Below are 23,186 nucleotides of genomic sequence, written 5' to 3' on the forward strand. Positions count from 1 at the left end.
TGCCTTTCTATAGGTTTCAGCAAATACCTTTAATTAGTGCTTTTTTTTTTTTTTTTTTTGCATAGAACATAGGAATGACCACAAGGGATAGAAAAGCAGTTTTTATTTTGTTCGTGTATTCAAAGATGCTTTTATTAAATGTTTATCTACTTCCGCAAATAACACACACGGTGAACCACACAGCAACGACATAATTAACTGCTTGTAATATCAAGGGATGTTACCATGGTAATGAATGTTGATTCTGCAATATTACTACTGATTGCTATGTGTAGAAATCAGAAATAGGCTTTTGATCATGAAAACAGAGGAAAGTCATTGTGTGGTTTTTGTCTCCTTCTTAGAGCTGTGCAGCAGAAAGGGCTTTAATTTTCATCCTCCTTCACTGCTGAAGCATTGCTGGGGTGGAATGCCTTTTAATGCCTCCAAGGATAATTGTTGAAATTTGTGTATGTAAAACTGGCAGACAGGAAGGCAGATTTTGCTTCTGTTACCACCCTTTTCCACCAGCTTGTCATAGCTTTCAAAAGAAAGAATTCCGTATGTTCCATTTTTCCATTAATGAAATGAAAATGCATCCAATCTTGTAAGCCTGTCCTGCGGCTTTGTTTGTAATATAAATGCAGAATAGTACTCAGCTGACAGTGAAAGAATATATTTGCCACAGCTATTACTGCTTCAGCATTATCACAGATATATTTTTTCTGATGTTTCTTTTTTACACACACTGGCCTTTTTCGAGGAGTAATATCCCCTGTGCCTTCACTAATACAGTAATTTTCTTCAGCTTTTTTTTTTCTGAGGTACTTTTCTGTAGTGTTCATAAACTCCTCAGGGCTCAATGATTCGGAAAGCTGTAATGTACTGGTTAAATATTGCAGTATTGTAACCTAACATAAAGTTACTTATTTCTTGAATAATTTTAATTGCTTCTTCTTTTTCTTTAATTGTGTCAGAAGAGAGGGATTGAGGTAGCAGGTGCTATCGGATGTCATATTTCTCCTGTTCAATGTGACCTCTGTCTGATGTCTTAGAGCAGATCATGAATCATTTCTGTAAGAAATTTACACCCCAGTATCACTCCAAATGTCCCACAGTATCTGCTGGTGGGCTCCTCTCTTCACATTTGACATGAGTTGAGTTTGAAGTGTTGGTGAAGTCAGTCCCGAGGTTCTCAGACAGCCAAGCTTCATTACATCTCAGGCCTGAGACCACACAGTGTTGTTATGTGGCAGTTCAAATGACTGCAGTTAACAATAGTGCCATCTGCTTTTCTGGTATCCTTAGGGTTTGGTTTTTGTCAGTACCCACCCAGGATTAAAGCACAAACTTTTAGCAAAAGGTCAATAGAAATTCTGGAGAAGCATAAACCCTCCAATGGCCTGTAATAACATGAGAGGTTGTGAAAGATGTTTATGAGTTGGACAGTTTTGCTCCAGAGAGAAAAGTGATGAATTTTAAAATGTCATCTGTTTATAAGAGACAGGAACCAATCCGTCATCACTGCTCTTAAAACTGAAGTACCTAATATTTGTTTCCAGCAGAGATGCAGCTTCAGACCTCCAAGAATGTGAAAATGCAAGTGCAGCAAGTCCTTTTCATGAGAGAAAATTTTCAGCTGTGTGGATCTTTATATAGAAACTATTCCTTTCTGATAGGTAATTGATCAGGTTGTGAAAGTGTAGGAACTAAGATCATTCCACTCTTGCTTTTGCTTAAGGGCTGGACTGGATAAATACAGGCAGGTTGCTTCCACAGTGAGCTGGGGTCCAGGTGCAATTTAGCTACTTTCTCACAGCACAGACCTCTGCTAATAAGCCCTGTATACTCACATCAGCTCTGCAAAGAGTAAGTTCACGTGGTTCTGCACAGCGCCCTAGAAATATGTGCAAAGGTACCCAACGAAGATATAACCATGTTTATGCAGAATAAATATGTCTGCCTGCTTTTATGAGCTTCATCTTCTTACTGGCACTACTACTGCTAGAGAATAGTCCAACTTTTTGGCTTTCCTGGGCCACACTGAGTGAAGAAGAATTGTCTTGGGCCATATATGCATAGGTTGCTCCAAAAGTAATGCCTTCTATTTATTTCCATGGAAATTATAACAGATACAAAAAGCACATAAAATAGGAAGCATTACTTTCGGAGTAGCCCTCATAATGTATATATAATATAGTTAAAGTATATAAGGAACAAAACTTTTTTTTTTTTTTTTTAATTAAAACATAAGCAAAGGAGAGCAACAAAACCATAAAACTAGTGGGATATCTTACCAGTTTTTTGTGGAACCGATACATCGGGCTGGTTCAATGGAAGTGATTGCCATTCTTTGTGAGCTCCCAAGGTTGGAGATTTTAATTACATTTTGCTCTTGAACTTCACCCTTGAAAACTGCTGTTCACAAATGTACGTGCTGCCAAAAAGCAGTATCATGTAAGGTGTGATTGTGAAGCGAGGGTTATTTCTCTCTGGTAAGATTGGACTTGATCATGTCATATTTTTTACCTGACTGTCTGATTGCAACTCTACACATTCCATTTCAAAATTCACAGCTGTTGTGTTTATTTTAACTGAAAATGGAGTTGCAAATATACCAAAAAGTTCATGATTTTTTTTGCAATCTGGAAACCTATTCTCAAATTTCTTTATCAAAGCAGAAAGCAAGGTGCGTATTTTTCACTGTTCACAGAACTGTGTTTAGCCAATGTATGATAATGCATGCAATTAATAACTGTAGTTAGCCTTGCACTGTGTCCTCCATGTGTCTTGATTTCAGTCCAAACAGTACCTATTGCACATCAGTACATCAACACATGGTCGTTGTGAGCGAGCGATGGGCCAAATTGGGCTGCTCAGTGTGGAAGAGCCACCACCATGATGGTGTAGGGCAGGAGGTGGCCACAAGACAGGCTGGGCTGGGCCACATGCAGCCCACAGGCTGTGGACTGGACATGAGTGAGCTAGAAGGACATTCAGATGGGTCTCTGAAAAAAGTTGTTCCATACTGGGCTTACCCTGTACAGGGTTATCCTGAGAATGCATTTTCTAATTTGACTTCTGCTATCTGTAATATGTTCCTATGTCCTTCATAGTATTCCAGTGCATCTCTGCTCCTCCAGCACAGCTTATAAAAGGGAAGCAGAAAGGGAAGTTCATCCCCCCTCCTAAACATCACCAGCATTGTGCCACTGCAATGCCTGCTCTAAGCTTTCTTATGTAGAGTGTAGGTAATTGCTTGCTTACAAAATGCCTGGAAGTTATGGCATCACAGTTAAATAAAATAAAATAAAATAAAATAAAATAAAATAAAATAAAATAAAGTAAAGTAAGTCTTTTACCTTTTAACTAGGTGGCTTACTGTTCACAGAGAGCATCTTTGGTAAGATAACAGGACACGTCCCTGCCACAGGCATCAGGAAATGCTGGCAACTGTAAGACTCACTTAGAGTTATACTGCCTGACATCTCCCAGACTAACATTACTCAGAAGACTCATTAAACATAGTTCAAAGCCACCTTTTCACTGCAATTATTGCAAACATGGTGAGCACGAAAGGAAGAATAAAAATACAGAACAGAAACTTACAGGATATAGTTGCTAGTATAATTTCAGTCATTGTGTGCAATAGCACCTTTAAAACCTTAATTACGTTGGCTTAATCCACCCCTCTTACAATAGTCAGCGGCATTGTTGCAGTGATGTGTTTTATTATGAAGATCTCTTGCAGTGGGGGAGGGAGAGGAGGAAAAAGTTGACTTAATTGCTCATTATTTGGAGGCTGATACATCACTCAGTATAGATCTTGGTGCACTACTTGTAAAATGTACACAATATAATACTCAATTCTTGTTTTATCATGCGATAAGATGAAAGGTTTTGAAATTTTTGTAAGGATAGAATGAGATTGGAATGGAAACTATTCTGGTGCCTTGAGTTGAAATGAAATATTTTATCTTTTTTTTTTTTTTTTTTTTTTTTTAAGATTATTAGTGCATTAAGTGAGTTTCCTCATGCTCAGCACATGAATAAAACTATCCATACTTCATAAACCCGGAGTGTTTAGAAATGCTGTAAGTTAAAAAGACTGCAACAAACACAGCCCTTTGAGTGTAAGCGGGTTTCTTCTTGGTTAAATATAAAGATATAAAATATCCAATAAATACCAATAAATGAAGAGCACTGACGGATTTATTTAACAATACAGAAGTAGTTACTGTGAAACAAATGTTTGTTATATAAATTTGTTTTCAGGCTCTCCCTTCTGGTCATACTCTATTTTTATGTCTAGATACAGATACACGTATGTGTCCAGGAAGAATAAAAGTATAATTTTTAGTGTTCCATGAAATTAAAACACCTTTTTGTCCCATGAAGGTGACTCTTAAGGTCAAATACATACAGTTAACAACTGTGCTAATCCTGAAAGTCCAGCTGTGATAGGCACCTACAAACCCTTTCATCTCAGCAGTCCTGATAAAAATGGGAAGATTAAAATAATGACGCTTACATATTCCGTAATTACCTACATTAAGACCTTTCCTTGCAAGTTTCAGCTAATTGCTGTCACGGTATTTCCTTCCATCATTTGTTGTTTCTTTAACTTTGTAGGATGAGCATCTCCCTTCTGCTGACTGCTATTGACCGTGCACCCTTTCCTTCACAGCATCTCTAAGGCTTTGATCTGTCTTGTGATATCAGCTTTAGAGGACTAAAACCTTGATAGAACTAAATTTCAGCATGACTGAATTGTTAACTTACCCGTTATTTCCATAAAGATCTTTGGTATTCTTTTAACTGAACCATACTGTTGTCACTGTTTTGCTTGTTATTTTCCTTAACATCTACATTTCATTTAATCGGGCAGCTGAGCAGGGACATATATAATGTATTTCCTTCACTTTTTGTGTTTTGTTTAGCCATTTATGGTTGTCCATCATGTTGAGAACACTTGTCATCGTTAGGAGAAGAGCATAGAAGCTACTTGAATGATGCTAGAAACCGTTTTCACTGAAGAGGACTGCAGATAGTAAATGAACCAGGTCACATGGAAAAGTCCCTATATTCAGAACAGAGCAGCAGCAGGACCAAAACTTACAGAAAGAGCAGACAGGAAGTCAGTTTGCGCAGATTTATCAAATCTATACAAGACATTCAAAAGGGCAGAGGAAAAATAAGGCAAACAGGAAAATGGCTTTCCTTTAACATGTTTCTAATTATTTTTCTTAATGGAAATGTAACTGCACTTCACAGCTGGGATTGATGTGCTTTTCTGTTTTAATCTGGGCACAAATTCAGCACTACTGTCAATAATGTACTCCCAAGGACTTCTGAGTAAGTGAGACAAATATGACTCAGAGCTTACAAGATCTTTCTTTTTTTTAAGTCAAAGCTAATGTAAATTGCAGTCTCTTCTACTAGATGAAACAGTTTCATGGGAAGCTATCATGCTACTGAATGGACTCACTGTAGAATTCAGTCATTTCTGAGATCAAACATCTAAGGAACAATACAACAACATGTAGTCATCTTAGTCAAAACCCGTATATACTCTTTGGATATCTAGAAAGTCTTAAAGAGCACAACACTGGTTTTAGGAGTAGCACCCATCTTCTCATGGCACATATAACACTAATGTCTTCTTTTACAGAAATGCCACAGATGTAAAGATTTAGAAACAACAGTCTGCAGTGAACATAGACTAGATTTAATAGCTGACTGATATTTCTTAAATGAAGCAATAGCTATGAGGCAAACAAAAAAGTCTCAAAAAATCACCAAAAAATAGTTTAAAAATACATATGAGTAACTAAAACAAAATAGTTCAAGTTAGTATCTGTGCTGTATCAGACTCTACCCATAAGGAGAACAGAAGGTCCTGTAGTTGTTAAGATCCATAATTTCTCTATTTATGCTACTTGAAAATGGAAAGCACCTGTATCAGAATGAGTATTCCTTCTTAATAAAGAAGTCTTTAGTTTAGATGCTTTAGCTTTCCTTCCAGGTTGACATATTTCTTTACTGATGACACACATCATAGAAAATGTCCTTAAGTATGTTTTAAATAGAACTTTAGGCTTTTATGGATGTTTGCTGTCAAAACTCTCAATCTATCCATGTTTTCATGTGGCATTTACCACAGTGGTATTTGAGTAAATCATTCTGCTTGTAAAATCAAAAGCAGTTTTAAATAATTCAGCCATACAAAGAGTAGACAACTTTGCATTTTAGAAATCTCTATGTGATCTGCAAAAACTGCCTTTTGCACAACCATAGCAATTTTTTAGTGTATTGTTTGCAATCCATTGCAATTTAAATCATTTAGATTGTGAGGAAATGAAATAGTACAGTTTTCCCTTAGGATAGGCTGCAATTTCTTATGGCTATTAAGATTGTCACTTATGCAGAACAAATTGTCGTTTGCTTGTCACTTCACACTATGGTTGTGTTTTGTTTTTTTTTTATTTCTAGTGAATGTAAACAGCAATAGGAAGACAACCATTCCACAGAAGGAAGGAGAAGAAAAAAATCGCCTTGAACTTTCAGAAAAAAACATTGGTCAAAAGAATTTAGAGGGTAGTGGTCCTAGTAGGTATTTGTAGTCATAGGTAAAGAAGGATGCATATGAGACGTGCAGATGTCATTTGTCTCAAGACAATCAGTGCTCAAGAATGTAAGCAGTGTGGGATAGTACACGGTCTCACCACCATCAGGGCCAAAATTTATTAAAAAAATCATTTCTGTATATCAAGAGCATGCTCTGACACCTGTCATGGGAGGCACACATCTATGCTTTTTCTGTGTTCTCTTTGGAATCACAGAGTGTCTGTGTATACACTGTTGTCATTGAACACCTTAGCACTGGCATAAAAACAATGTATACGTTAAACAAGATTTGAAGGAACGGATTTTCCTCCCGGAAGTCCATAATACTTCTAGTAGAAATAAAGTACTTGCAGTAAAAGCAGGGAAAAAATTATTATCAGAAGTGAAATGTCAGTCCATCCTTAAAGCTTTCTAATGGTAATGAAAAAAGATGTCTTGATATTACTAGTATAATGTTGGAAATTTTGGAAATACTTCATTGCAAAAATGATAAAAAAGAACTGGAACACAAGATTTCTTTGAAGGCTTTGATATCTGTGTGAATTTGGGTGTTTTTTGTTTTTTCATTAGGAATATAACAGTGCTGAAGTGGCACACATCTCTTCCCTTACTGCTGATGACATTTGCAATGAGAATGCCTTTTTGCATTGAGACTTTGAATCAAGGATGAAAAACATAGGCTTAACATTATTCTAGCACAATTGGTTGTTCACAAATCACTAATCATGTACTACTAATAAAAAGGTATCATTCATAATGTAGTTTGCAGCTCTTTGTAGTTAGCTCCTCTCAGCAGAAGGCACCTTCCTGAGAAGGTCCTGGGAAGAGATGGGGTTAAACTGGAAATTTGGAGAGAAACGCACTGCAAAAAGACAATGGAATAGGAGAAAGGAAAGAACCTAAGAGTGATGGTAATAAGGTCATTGCCAGTTTCTTAGTAGTCTTCTCCTACGTATGATCTGTGTCAGTAGAAAGTTAAGTCCAGGTTATGTCTTGATCCTGCAGGACTATAGGCCTGTGTAATTCCCACCTCCCTGGTGGAAATGGAGAGGTGCAGATTTGTCTTTCACACGAATAGCCATGAGATGGCTGAGACAGATGCATTCAGCAGACTAGTTTTCCCACCGGTGCTACTATCTGTCCTCATTTAGCACCGCTCTGTGTAGGTTTCTAGTATCTGTTTTGAAGTCATGCTTATTTTTCAGTGACTGTTAGTTTACTTAATGAGTACCTAAAATAATTAGGCCAAACATACCAGCTTTTCCACCTTCAAAGAGAAAATTTGGTCTGTAAATGTAATAGCTTTTGAACAGCCCCTTTCCCTGGATGAGGAGCTCAGCAGTTACTGTACTCACCATCATGCAATATGTAGCAGTTCGGTCATCAAAGAGCATAAGCCTTCTTTAATTTTACTGCTAGAGGCTGATGTGGATTATCTTCCTCCTTTCAACTTGGTACAGCAAATTATAGTGTATATACAGTTTAAATTTTAGAATTTAGGGAGAGGAAATCTTGCTTCTCAAAAGAAGTACTTCTACAGTGAGTTTTCATATGAAGTTATTTACAATTTGAGTAAAATGTAAGAGCAGGAAATGGAAACTATTTCATCGTAACTCTTCAGTTGTTTCAGCTAGCCTTTTGCCACCTTAACACTGAATACTCTCTTTTCCTATATTTTGTAGAAAAGGACAAAAATGCAATCATCTGCATATTATTCCTCTGTAGTTACAATTGTCTTTAATATATATCAAGGTGTAATCTCCCTAAGGAAGTGGTTATTAGCTGGTCAGTTATCTATCAAACTGCAATGAATCTTCTGATTTGATAAGTTTTCAAAATGTATTCTCGTGAATTACATAAAAAAGCATTTCTTAGCTTATGAGTCTTGATTGAGGACCACCATTACAGTGCGTAATGTTGCTGACTTCTGAGGAGAAGAGCAATATAATAACAAATGTCATGCTTCCTGGCACTCATAGAGTGCTTCAACCAAACTGGATTGCAAGGGAGGAGAACGTGACTGAAGAGGCACTCATTCATGCAGAGTCACATTGCCTTTATGCTTCTTTCCTCTAAAGATTTTATATTATACTCCTTTACTGATTATCCAGGGAAAATGATCAATTTGGTCTCCATACTTAGCACTTATTTGGTAAATAATAAGCTATTCATTCAAAAGGGATGAGTGTATTAAATAGGAAGCTGTGTGCAGTACAAGGACATATTCAGAAGAAGAAAAATTCATTGCCAGTTCCACAGGGAAACCTTCATTCTTTTTCACTGTAGTAGAAAAGGACATTCCGATTTATGATCTTATGTCACTACTATTACCAGGGGGAAAAGTTGCTGATTACAGTGATTTGCACATTTGGACTTTTTTTCTGTGCTAAGTAGAAGAGTGTCCAGAACTGTGCTTCAACAAATTCACAATGGGCATTCTTCCAAAATATATTCTAATGTTTTTAACTGGTTAAAAAATGATGATAGTAATAATAATAATAATGATAGTAATAATAGGCCCTCTATCCGAAACATATGTCATCTTGTACTTGAAAATTCAAGGGAAAATGTTTGAAATGCAACAATTCTTTATTAGACAACTTTGAAGTGTTTTCAACCTTTTCTCTCAATCTTTTTTTCTTTGACACTAATACTAAAATCTAGTATTAATCTTTCTAAAGTAAATATGTAATTATACGAACATTTGTATTGATTTTTACTGCTGACATTCATCATTCCATTCATAAATTCTTAAAAATCTCAATACATTTCTTCACAGTAAAAACTGATTTTGGCTGCAATTATAGTTTTTTTTTTTTTTTTTTTTTTTTTTTTTTTTTTTTAATGCTGACTTATAAACATCTGTAAAGAACAGAAATAATAATAGATTATTTCCACATCATGAGGAAGGTCAACATTTACTCTCACTCCTTTATTTTCCCCATTGTTTTTAGATCTCCCATGTTTATCTTTAGCAGGTTTGATGCCTGTCTTGAACTATTTTCCTTGTGCATCTGCTTAGTCATTATGCATACCTTAATTGCATGTTTGTAATTTATGTGCGGGATCAGTCACTACAGATATTCTAATGCTGAGAAATGGAAAAGATGGTTGAATTCGGGTTGTGGTTATGTATTATTTTCCTGCCTATGAAGACTTCGACTTTGGACTTCTGATTTTTAAAGATCTGAATCTTTTAAAAGTAGAAAATTGTTACTGTTTATTAAACAGTGGAAAATCAGTATCTGAAGTATAATTTTATAAGTATATGTTCACGTATTTTATTTACCAAGTTGAAGGATAGGACTAAGTATGTGTAAGAGATATTAAAAGAGAAAGCAATGTTATTTTTTTATCCTTTCTCTCAATTCGCAATGCTATCTATTTGAGGAAAGATCTAATTTCACATTATTTCTAGCCTTGATATCTTTCTGGTGTAAGATTCATGCCAGACTTTGTTCAATTACACTGTTTGATTTCATTGCTGCTGGAATCTTCGCCTGTTGTATGATAAATAATAAGTGCTAAATAGTGTAAACTTGGATCTCGTTGTTCAGATGCGCTCTATGCAAGGCTGAGTCATCCTACTACCCCATCATTGCTCTTGACCTTGATCATACTGCCTTTCAGAACTCGTCTGCTGTTGCCTTCCACAGCTCTTTTATTCCTTCTTCTTCACAGATAGGCTTCTCTACAAGTTCATTTATAGTTTAGGTTTGGATCCTTTCCCTTCATTGTCCTTCCTGTTCATCATTTATACCTACTACTAATTTCTGGCCTGCACACAATTTCGAACTTATTTATAGGCGAGTTTTAAATCCACATTTCTACCTTTACATTCTCATCTAGTCCAGTCTCCACATCTCATTCTTTCACTGTTCCTTCTGTAAACACAAAACTTAAGCCATATTGCACAATGTTTTTAACATGAAACCTCACACGCTAAGTTGTCAGTGTCTTCATATTTATCCTTGTCAGTGTTCTTTTTTTTGGCCTTTCACTGATTGGGGCCCTAAACCTGTAAGACAGTTTTAACAACAAACAAATGAAATGTGTCTACATAATGGTACAAAGCTCTAGTTGTTTAGCACCTGGGTTACAGATATTTATGAGCAGCAAATCTTTGTTCCCAGACGGACATCACTGAAGGATTTGGGCTTAGCTCTATGTGTGTAAGGCACCAGTGGCACAAAAGAGTGTCCTTTAATTTTCAATTGAAAGATAATATCTCGCATTGTAAATGGATTGTTAAGATTGACTGGTGTTTAAGGCTTGAGGAGGAAAGGAGCAGTTAGGAGGCTGGGGAATGACCTGCCGTAGATAAAGATTTTGCACAGTTCTTGAGGCTAGTTTGGACTGCAAGTCAGAATTGTGTAGGACTTCCCTGGTGTAGGGAAAAACACTGCAGCTCCATCTCTGGTGTGTATGGCATGTACCATATACCAGCTTCTTGAAATACTCCTTGGAGGACCACTGTAGAAACAGAAGACAGGTGTCTTCTGAAATGGCAGTATTGCACATCTCCTTCTGCCTCATGAATTTTGCTCAGCCCTGAGTTTTTCATCTAAAGAAAGGGACTGAAAAGGCTGTGAGTCGTGTTATAGAGAAAAAGAGTATTCCAGTGTTTGCAGTGGCCGGGATCTAAATGAAAATTGCTGACCTCCTGCTCAAAGATGGAAGTAATTCCATTGGCCACAGAGGCCAATGTTTTATTCTAGAGCCCATAAGCAATGAGCCCTCAGTACCTTGGGGCAGTAGAGGTCTAGCAAAAGTGCAGGAGCCAGCAGGAGCCTGGCAGCACTGATGTGTTTTGCTGGCCCCACTTCTAGAGCTAATAAGGTTGTCAGCCTCCAGGTCTGTCTGAAATTGTGTTTGCAGGTCACAAGGTTTCATTATGAGGATGTAAATCAGTGGTAAGTTGGCAGCACATTAGAGGTTATTTAGGGAATGTTCTCTCTTTACCTTTTTTTTTGTTTTGGTGTTGCAGGAAATATTCAGGAAGTCATATTACAAGAACACTTGGAAAAAGAAGATGAAATTCTGGTTTCCTTGGCTGGTTTGAAGCAGGTATAATGATTGCTTAACTCAACCTTCTTGTATCCCTCTGCACTATTAATCCTCTTTTTTCCCCTTTTTTAATTGCCTTTGTATACTGCTGTTTTATTTTCTGTTATAGCTGTTTTACTAATACTAATGCATTGAGCATTGCAGAGCACTTTTATTTAGAAAGCAAAACTGAGCTATAAGGAGTTCAAATAAATTGCACAGTGTCTGCTGCCTGAATTGTTCTGGAGAGGCCTTGAAAAAGAGCTGAGGCAACACAGTTCCAACTTCAGCATTTTTCTTAGTGCAACATGTGCATGCTGTGTAATAATCGTATTTATGTCCCCATTATTTTATTGAGTTGCCACTTGAGTGTCATTCAACCTAAAGAAAAAATGCTACATATATAAAATGAGAATGCTAATGAGCATCTGAAGCTCTGATTTTACTATATTCCACTCCCTGGAAATTCATTTTATCAGGAATGATGTGACATGCTAAATCTATAAGTGGAAACATCAGCAGTTTCGTTCTTTTTAGATTTGTTTTCCAGACTCTGTAACAACAACATTGCAATTATATTTACATCTTTACATCTTTAGCCTATATAGATATTAAGGCTGGCTTATTTCCTATCATCAAAGAGATGGTTATGGGGAAATAGTGTTTGAAAGCACTGTGCATGGAGCTTTAAAAAATTCAGAATTCCCCCAGACTTCTAACTTGCAGTTTTTCCTCTCCCATTCAACAACAGATCAAAGATATTCTGAAGGGTTCCCTGCGTTTCAACCAGAGCCAACTGGAAGCTGAAGAAAATGAGCAAATCACGATAGCAGATGACCATTACTGCTCCAACAGTCAGAACAAAGGGACTGGTGATATCCTGAAGGGACCCGTTATGACAAAGCAACAGTTGATCTCAGGACGACCGGTAAGATAGAGTATTTCGAACAGTCTGCTGATGGAATTAGTCTTGCATTTCTCTTTGGCATGGCTGACACTGCATGAGGCACACCATTTACAGCACACTCACCCTGTAAAAAAAGATGAGTTCTGTCAGAAACACAACTTATTTCTTGCTGAGATGGTCTGGCCTTAAGCAGTGAGACCCAAGTTTTCTGGTTCATATGGAACCATGATTATTTGCATCAATTCTTCTATTGTAGTGTTATACTCCACATACAGATATTGAAGTCAAAATGTTTGCATTGTTTGCTGAGAGTAGTTCTTCTTTCAGATTTTTAAATCTACTTCTGAGGTTAATTTCCTACAAACATCTCAAAACTGGAGGCAAATAATCCCATATCAATTGATTGCTCTTATTGTCCTTCCATTATGTAAGAGCTGATTGTCTGCATTGCAGTGTATCCTTGGCCAGTGCCGAAAAGGAAATAGCAAGGAGGTTAGTTTTACCTTCTACTTCATTGTATTGACTTTCTCCTGGAATCAGTAAATATTTTCACATACAAAGCATTCAGTAACAGGACACATTCACACACAAAATTATTTTTCTCTAAAGGTAAAACTTCCATCTTTATCTAAAACTCAGTCTGACTCAAATGTGATCTTCAAAGCAATTGCTTTTTTATATGCATATTTCTATATCCTTTTCCATCTTAGACTCATCTGCCAGGCCACAGCTGACACTCACAGCTGTAAATGAGTGGCACCACTGTCACCACAGTCTAGCTCAGTCTGCGATCAAATTAACTCCTGACAAGTCGACCTAGGAACTCATTTTGAATTATTTATTCTCAAATAATAGCACAGTTGCTTTGATTTATGATACACAATCCTGCTGATTTAGATCATTTTAGGAATAAACAAATATAAATAATATTTTACTTATATTTTGATACTGGAAATATTTTTTTTTTTTACTTAGTACTGGCAGATTCACAGGCTGAAAAAAAAACTGATGGTAGCAAGTTGGAGCATAATGATGTCCTAATTTTCATTTTATTTCCTAGCTTTTTTACTAAAAAGTATTTTTTACTTCCACGCAGAAATGGCAGATAGTATTTGTTACTATTTTTATTTGGATTTATTATAGAAACTGGAAGATAGAATGCCATATGAGCTAACAGCGTGCAGTGTTACTGTGTGCTGGAGAAGCCCTAACTCAGACACCTATCACTCAGCAGAAGTGCTTGGGCATTGCATTCTGAGCACTGGCAGTGGGCAGCTGAAGCTTGCTCTGTGAAGGTTTCTTTCCAATGGAAACTTTGAGGGCTCATCCCAGTGTGTAGTCAGGATACATGCCTCTAAACTGAGCAATGCTAACTCAGAGTTAACTGTTGGCCTAAACTAGGCCACATCACTGCCTTTTAGTTCTGGTGAAGAAAATGGACTGCCGTAGGTCTATCTGGGAGCAATTATGGAGAGCTGCAGGGGGCTTAAGAATTCCAACCATCTCTAGTTCGCTTAATGCATTTCTTTCTAAAGAAAATTTACTGTATTTGCAGGTTTTTTGACTTTGATTATGTTTAATGTGACTTGCTGTAGAGATTTTTCTCTAGTGAAATTATAGGGACAATTCTGGAACAGCAGGAAAAGGTACAGGTGTAGCTATCATGTAATGGAGTCTTTTGTGCGTGGTTGTAACATAGGTATAAGTTTTCATCTTCTAAATCTTCTTTTTTGCCTCAAGCTCTTTTCTGGTAAGTGAAGATAAGGATACAGCCCTTCTTTGGAAATGAAAGCTGCAAAATTAAAAATGCGAAAAATGAAGATAAAAGGCTCAGAGAAGTAGAGCATTTGTTGGAATGTTTGGCTTTGGTAGCAGTGTGCGGTTGACAAACAGAAGGCTTCTGTTGCTAAATAATGAATGATAATTAACACATTATCTTGCCTTTATGTCGATTCAGAGAAGGAGGCGAAATGAGCTGCCGTTCTTCTCAGCTTTCTTGAATTGTGTTCTTATGGTTAGTTTTAACTCATTCACAGTATGAAGGAGATTGAAATAAGCCCAGTGCTAGGAGCTGATATTCATCAGGAAAAAATGTTTGGAGAAGCCATATGGCAATGGGCGTAAGGTTGTTAACTTTCAAAGCTACCGGAAGTATAATTCTGTCATTTTTCATTTATTCAGTAGCGGCAGCAGATGGGAGAAAACATGGTTCACGTCAGCATGAGTTTCCTGAAATAGGCAGAACAAGGAGGGAGGAGGTATTTTACCTCTGGAAAAAGTACCAAAATACCACTGTGATGTAGGGGTAAGCAGACGTTTACAGGAGGTCCTTTTTATATCATTTTTGAGTCAATATATGTAGTCTGCTGCTCGTCTGATACTTCAGGGATCTGTTGATCTCTTTAACTCAAACAGGAAGTATTGTTAGAATGAAAAATAGTGTTGCAAAGCCCAACACTGACAAAAAGAATTTAGAATAAGTGGTTCTCTTTCTTTTCCCTTCATTAGGGAACAGGATGCTTTGCAAAATTATGCTATGCAAAACCAATTTTTTTTTAAGCAGAACTTGTGAATTTACAGCACCAGCACAAAGTGCTTCTAATCAGGCATCCTTGCTGGAGTTCACTGCCATAAGGTAGACAGCCTGTTAGCCAACCTTGGAGATGCCAAGCAGAGAAAAGAAAATATTGATCTTGCTGGGCAATTGTGTCATAATTCCTGTGGCAGAATCACAGAGTGATTGAGATTGGCAGAGACTTCTGGGCCCATCTGCTCCAACTCAGAGCAGGCTGCCAGGCCCATGTCCAGGAATGCTTTAAAGATCTCCAAGGAGACCCCACAGCCTCTCTGAGCAACCTGTGCCAGTGCCCACCTAGTCAAGAAGCATTTCCTGATGTTCAAAGAGAACCTCATGTGTGCCAGATTTTGCCCATTGCCTCTTGTCCTGGCACTGTACACCACTGAAAAGAGTTTGGCTCTGCCCTCTTGTACTCTTCCTGCTGGTCTCTGTACACATTGATGAGATCCCTCTGAGTCTTCTTCAGGCTGAACAGTTGCAGCTCTCACAACTATGCAGGGATGCTGCAGCCCCTTCATTATCTTTGCGGCCATTTGCTGGATTCTTTCCAGTACGTCCATGTCACCCTACACGAGATGGAGCCATCCTGATGTGAGGGCTGTGAGAACTGAAATAACTTGATAGCTTAGAATAATAACGCATATAATTTTGTAAAATGAGGCTATACTGCATTGACTGGGAGGTATTAAATAGAAATGTGGAAAGAAGCCAGGTGAGTTATGCAAGAGTCGCTGTTTAAAGGAACGTGTATTTCTTTTGTAGAGAGGCAAAAATGCAAAATTTTAACATGGTATTTAGGATTCCCAGAGCAGCTCCACCTGGACCTGTCTTGTGGCTGTGGTGGCTGCCTACAAAATCAGGTAAATGTCAGCACAAGACTGGAGCAGAGCAGCAACACTGGGTAGCCTGTGGCCCCAGCTCTGGAGATGGCAGCTGACCAACAGCATCACAGACCAAAGGAGAGTAAATGCTAATTAATAACAAATGATGTCTCACATGACAAGAGCCTAAGTAAAGATGTATCTCTCCTTCTAGATCTCTTTAATTTCGTGGAATGTATTTGGGAAGTTTTTTATTCACATTTTGACTACTCTGGTTCTGCGCAGTCTAGCAGCTGTCTTATGTTGAGACCATTAAAGCTGAGCTTAAGACATTTCCATTTGAATGATAAAGCACTGAAATGGTTATTTACAAAACATAGTAATTGACATAATTGTACCTAGATACTAACCAGATAACAAAACAGATTATTTGCTACAAAGGGAAATGTGTATTTCAACTCTCATTCATACAAGTTTTGTAAGGAAACAGGTCATAATTATGCATTTGTATTTCAGCTAATACTAAATTTGTGACTTTTAACAGTTTGAAATTAATTCCTTCTCAATTATTGGTGGGTGTTTGCTCTCTGAGCTACTGTACAGATCCTTTTCAAGAATATTCTACTCTATAATTACTAATCAGAGCAATGCAAAATTGTTTTCAGCTGTAATAATAAATTTGGAAAGCAAGTTTTGCTCGAGGCCATAAAAATCTAATATTCAAGTTGTGGCTTGGTGATACTTGTGACGACCTCTGTTCTCCAATTTTATGTACTGTGCCTACTTTTATCTCATTCCGATTTTTTCTGTCTTTTTTGTTATTGATTTATTTTTTCTCTAATACCTGCTACCTGTATTTTACCCTAAAGTGAATTCACATTCAGTCATAATTAAAGAGCGTTTGGCACACACATTTCCATACTTCTCCTTTCCCTTGATCTTGCATTACTGAAGTCAGTGTACTGTTTTCAATATCACACCACTTCTGGACACTTGTCCCACTCAGGCCATTTGGTAGGTTGTGTTATGGTGCTGATACATTGGCAACTAAGAAATCAATTATATAACTATTGGAGGAATATAGTGCTGGATAGGAGTTGAATCCAACTCTTGCAGAAGAAACTAGAGGCTATTGTCCATTTACTTTGCAACCACGCTAATATGTTGCCAGTTTTGTCAACGTGGGAGAAATCCCACCGTGCTGTATATGGCAGACTTCCCTTCTAATTTCATGGAGCAGATTGTCTTTTGAAAAGCTGAATACATCCAGTTGGAATATAACATTGTGAGATCATAGAGATTTTTCTGGTACATCAACGTTATTCATCATCCACTATTGCAATGCTTTGGGACATCTAACAAGATAGATTAGGGATTCCCACATCCAGATTTTCTGGTAAAGTGAGACAGTGCTTAGTTCTTCAGCCCACAACATCAAGCCTTGAAGACCTGGGAGTACAAATCTGCCTTGAACTGCTGCGCACTAAAATATGATGTACAGCTCAGATTCCACTGATCAGAATTTTATCAGGAAATTTTCTGTCAAACCTCTCTCTTGAAGAGCTGCAAGGTACCATTGTACATGCAGGTCTGCAAAAAATTCCTCAGTTTGTCTTTATGAACTTCAGTAGAAAAATAACAGCAGTGTGAATAGAATTGCCTAAAATCTTCACAACTGTGATTTATGCCCAGCTATTATGCCCAGCTACTGTGAGCATGGCACAGATGCACTGTGATAAGGAAACATATAAGAACTTTGTATCATATGATGATGATGATTTTAGAGCTTTTGTACTGTTGTCATTAATAATTTAATCCATAATGCATATTGTTGATTTTTTTACTTTTTGATATGGGCGTTGCAACTTTTGAATAATGGTAATTCCTCTATCCCATTCCTGAATCACCGTTGTGTGTCAGAAAACTCTTTCAAATAGTAAAATGGGTACTGACTTCTTTCTGTGCTGTTGTCTTACAGACTACCACTGATTCAAGCACTAGAGAGAGTAAGGGTGCTGATGACTGTATTTTGGTTTCCAAAGAAGAAGGAAGCAGAAGTGCTGTCCCAGAGCCAGCACAGTTGCTTCAGACATTCAAGGAATCAGCAGTGAAGCCAGAAGCACCATCTCGTCCTTTGGTATTCTCTGACCCTCTGATGGGCTCCATCTCAGCCTCCTCCAGCAACCTGAGTTCCAGCCCTGATGACAACAGTAGCAATAACAGCAAAGATTCTGACTTTGCTATTGTAAGCCCACTGGACATCTAACCAAACTGACTGGGAGAAATTAGAAGGCCAGCTGGTACACCTCAGCTCGGCTTCCAGTGGTTCCACAGGCTGGACGGTTCTTTGGATTAGAAGGACAGAAAATAGGTGAAGGTAACGCATCCAGCTGCCAAAAGCCTAGGTCAAAAAAAATACATTTTTTGTTGCGACTCTTCAAAAAGAATACACATCTTGTGATGACTGCCTTAAGTAAAAACCCAGTAAACCTGGTTCTAATATACAGTTATTCTTAGTTATAGATCTGTCTTACTTAGGAGCTTTGTTACTATAGAACTGTTGCTTTCTTGAAACATAGAATAGTATGTGCTAAGTACCATAATGGATTAGGAAATGCATAGGTACTTGACATCAGACCTGAAGAGGCAAAGACAAACTAGGTTTAATATCGTCCTTCTGCAAAATATACTAGACTGGGTTTTCTGAATAGGCAAGGATACTGTTTCTTCAGAGTCTGTGACTAGAGAAGTAGAGAATGTAAATCAGAAAAATTAAAAGCATCATCCTGGCACTTGTTCTCAGTTGAGGAATCCTAGTTTCTTTCTTTTCATCCAACAGTAGCCTAAGGTGTGTTAAAGGCACTGGTTTGTGTAATAGTTCCTCAGCACTGTGTTAAAGTGAATGTATTACAAATTCCTTGAGAAGGGGGACCTATACAACAGAGCCTTACTTCCCTTTGCCTACTATTTTTCCCCTTGAGAATTCTCAGCTCACCTCTTTCCCTCTTAGTATCTGTGTGCTTTTACTCCCCTGGCATGAATTAATTTTGATTTTACAGAGATCGCTACCATCAAAGAGTAGGGAAATTACATTATTTCATAGTGTATACCTGAGCCAGTTGATCTAAAATTATTTTGAGTATGGTAATTTAACAGGGAAGGGTGCAAAGTAGATATAAAATGTTCATAATTAAAAGCACTTTATGTCTCCTTGCTATTATCTTCTATGTCTCCTTGCTATTATCTTCTATATATTCTGTTTACATATATGCATATATGATTTCCACATTACTAGTCAGAAAAAAAAAAATACATAATGGTGCAGCAGCATTAACCAACAGAAATTTTTTAATTAACCCTAAAACTTGTTCTTCTATGGAAAAGTGTATTTCTTTGCCATCAAGTACATACTGCATCTAATAACTGTTCTTTTCAAATAGGTAAGATAGGTGTTCTTTGTACTCACTGATTCCTTTAAACTCTTCTGGAATTTGCAAAAAGAAACTGTTAGTCAGAGGAAGCCTTCTGCTCATGAAGGACCTGTGCAGTTATAGCCAGAGGAAGTAGTGCTAGAAAATTTCTCCATTTCTAACAACAGTACAAAATCTGAATTATTTTGTTTCAAGATACTTATCAAGTACACTGTGCAAGAGCATTGTAGCTGTATGGTGAAGCTTCTGTTGGTATAGTCTTTTAAATGGTAGTTATTTGCTGATTAGTCTGTGGTTGTCAGTGGAGTTAAGTACAATATCCCAAAGATGAGGTGATATGGCTTGCTGGTTTTAGATGGTTTGTGTTAATGACTGACATTAAGAGAAAGCTGTCATGTAATTACATGGGAGCTGCCATATCCTTACACATTCAGAAGCCGCTGTGTAGTTCTTCTGAGATTCTCTGTGCCTTGTAAAATGTTAAAACACTGGAATGTTGTGAGCAGACATAGTATCACACATCTCTGTGGCAGTGGTGTGAACAGTCAGATGGCTTTGTTTAGATGAGAGACCTTAAGCGAGTAACGTTTCAGATAGGTGTTTATTTTGGTTTAGTTTTAAGCTTCATAGAAAATCACTTTGGAAATAAACACACATGCCTACCTTCAGGTTTATTTTATGTCCCTGATTTTGTGTGAATGCCAGGGGATTAGGTGCCTGTTGGGTTTTTTAAGTCTTTACAACTCTTCTAGCCTTAACCCATTCAGCAAGGCTTGTGCCACACTACCAACAAAGGGGAATCTGTTCAACCAGTACTTGTGGAAAGAGGAAAGAAATATTCTGGGGGCAGAGAGACAATTTTTATATTCTGTGATACGTAAGCCTTCAGTGATTCTAGAACTTTGGCAGGGGAAAATGTTTTTACTTTTTTTTATTATTTTAGGAATCATTCTTTTCATTTCTGTTCTGGTTGTTTGTTTCAGGGATCACATTGCTGTTTTCTTGAGCGGTCTTATTGCCATTGGAAGAGTGTGATTTGTACAGTCCTTTTATTTTTGTAAGTTAGTTGTATCTTCAATACAGCATATTTTAAAGCAGCGCTGAAAGTATATACAGATTTTTGGAGTTTCTAACAAGTTTTCTCTAAGCAGTGGATACCACTGAGCTGGATGCCTGTCATGCCAAGGGATATAATAAGATCCTTAGAAGCAGAGAGTTGATTATGCAAGTAAGATTAGAGCAAGTTCCAGTAAACGAATCTGCTTTGGTTACACCATGTTCTTCCATGTCACAAATTTGCTGTCACATACTTAATCATGGTACAGAGACAGTTAAAATTTTATATATTCTTTAAATCAGATGAGCCTGTAAGTTAGACAGAATATCAAACCATCACCCTGTCTTGCTTTATGCTAGGAATATACTGAGAAATAAATAGTCGTAAATAAAATAAAATAAAAAATAAAATGCAAGATTACTCTTTTTCCCCAGAAAAGACCCACTCATAATGTTCATGGTTACCAGTAACAAGATAGAAAATGATATGCATTGAAAACTTGTGATAATAACTAATATGGGATGAAGATATGTATTTGAAACTGTTGTACTGTATCTTACATCTGTAATTTATGGCTGTTTGAAGTCTTTTGCATGTCATATCAGTTATATATACTGCAGAGAGGCAGTATGGTATTTTGACTGGGTATTCACTTAGTTGTGGAACTTTGTGTCTTTATCCCAGAAGAATATCTAGCCCACTTTATTAAAGAAAGAATTAACTGCTTTCCTGAGTTGTGCTTGTGCTGTTTTCACAGAAGGAAAAGCTTTTTTACTAGAATTTTTGAAGTATGATTTCTCAAAACAAAGGTTATTAGAAACTATTCCATTATCTATATAAGCAGATATATTATTAATATTTTAATCCGATTTTATGTATTTCATACAGGGAATCAAATTGTTCATTACTCATCTTACTCAAGTGGCGCAGAACATTTACTATTTTGCCATATTTATTGTATCTGATAATGCTGTACAATATTTAAAGTGGTATAACCTTTCTGCTGCTTCAGTAAACTTGTTATGATCTCATCATCTCATCTCAATTCCCATCTCAGTATCTGTACAGTACCTTTCTGAACCTCAATAGTTCATTGCACATTCTTAAATGGTTCCCTTTATTCTACAATGTGCTTTCCTCATTAGAGGACAATGAAGCAGCATTGACAAAGATTAAATTTCAGGTTTAATATCTGTGGGACACTTGTGCCTGGCAGTGACAATGTCATCTGTTCAAATATGGACACAACAATCCTTAAAAGATTTCCATGTTCTGAGTGTCAGCCCTTGAATAATACTTTTGATTTTGTGCTGCATGTGTTGGTCTGGACTGAATGTCTGTAATGGTTTATTAGACTTGAAAAGGTGCAGTTTCATAAAATAAACTTAATTTGGCTACAGAATAGCAATTACACCGTCTCATAATCTGTGCTGTTCTTTTAAGAGTGATTACATACAGTCTGCATTAGTATTTCCTGTGTCACTAGATTCACTTCAGTAGCTAGCTAAATTTAGAGATGAAAGAACATGAAGGAAGGTCATTGGAGAAATAGCAACTTGAAACGTGCACACAGGCAACTTGTTTGCCCACTGCTTGAAATATATTTAACCACGAAAAAAAGTGTCAGAGGTATCAGGAGGACTCTGCAAGAGGTGAAATGTGTTGTTACTCTAGAAACAGAAGACAAGTAGCAAGGGGTGAACCGTGAGGCTTTTAAACTACAAATTCTTTTGGGCAGGATCCATCTTCTCTGAATTTGAACAGAATTTTAAGACTGTTGTAATCACAAAAACTGTCAAAATGGGGTTAATAATAGTACATTTATCAGTTCAGCAGGTTTGCTCTTTCAAACAGTGAGCCAGATGAAATCCAATAGTAAAGCTCAGCTGACACCAGCAGGATCGTATCAGAGAAGAATTTGCTCCCACACTACTGAAATGCAATTGAAGAGCATTACATAATTAAATGTAAGAAAACAATATACCACAAAAATGAGACAATAATGTTGCTGAATACAAAAAGTTGTATTTACCTCAAGGCATGCATGAGATATGGTAACAGTGTGCTACAGTGTGCTGCATGTCTTTTTGCACCTGGTTCGACTATGGTTCGACCCGGTTCGCCAGCAGAGTTGGTACAAACCTGTCTTTGCTTCTAAGTTGCAAAATCATAGCTGATGCTTAGCTGCAGGATGAGCTAAAGACATTTCAACTTCATAGGGAAGGCACTGCCATTCCTCTTGCTATGAATGATAAGAATTTGATCCTTCAAATCCCACTGCTTTAGCACTTCTGCTGTCTTTTGTGGTGACAACACGAAAAATCCTGTAAGCACTATCCAAGCTCTGCTGCTTAAATTGTCACGTGCAGTTATAGAGCTTTGAGCTGAGAAAATTTTCTCAGCTTTGCCTTTCACTGTGGGTTTCAGGGACTGCAGTGAGATGAGATAGTTCTGAATTTTTAACTAGTACAAAGAAGCACCCAGAAAAGCTCTAAATTATCGTGTCAGCCTTTTGGAATATAAATTGCTGCATAGTTTTGAGAGAAAGAATAGTTGTCACAATATCTTCATCTACCTGCTTTTCTAATTGAATGCAGGGGACAGGGAGAATATAGTAGCAGTTTCAGATCAGCATTAAATTTCTCTTTAAAACGAGAGAAAATATGAAGCACATGGATACTCAAAGGCAGATAGTCAAAGATGTTTTATAGCTTGCTGGATAATAAATACCTCTGTGCAA

The 23,186-nt window shown here is 37.2% G+C and overlaps 1 protein-coding gene across 6 annotated transcripts in view; it reads left to right on the plus strand.

Moving 5' to 3' along the window:
- Positions 1 to 21,172, plus strand: part of TBC1D5 (TBC1 domain family member 5) — a 294,295-nt gene extending 273,123 nt beyond the window's left edge. For all 6 annotated transcript variants that reach the window (XM_042888801.1, XM_042888804.1, XM_042888805.1 and 3 more), the window contains 3 exons: positions 11,594 to 11,673; positions 12,404 to 12,580; positions 17,937 to 21,172. In XM_042888801.1, the coding sequence (XP_042744735.1) occupies positions 11,594 to 11,673; positions 12,404 to 12,580; positions 17,937 to 18,224 (545 nt within the window). In that variant the 3' untranslated portion in view covers positions 18,225 to 21,172. The remainder of the gene's footprint in view (positions 1 to 11,593; positions 11,674 to 12,403; positions 12,581 to 17,936) is intronic.
- The last annotated feature ends 2,014 nt before the right edge of the window (positions 21,173 to 23,186 follow it).

The sequence above is a fragment of the Lagopus leucura genome, unplaced genomic scaffold (genome assembly GCF_019238085.1).
Source record: "Lagopus leucura isolate 7727_CA_CO unplaced genomic scaffold, USGS_WTPT01 Super-Scaffold_100157, whole genome shotgun sequence".
Taxonomy (NCBI): domain Eukaryota; kingdom Metazoa; phylum Chordata; class Aves; order Galliformes; family Phasianidae; genus Lagopus; species Lagopus leucura.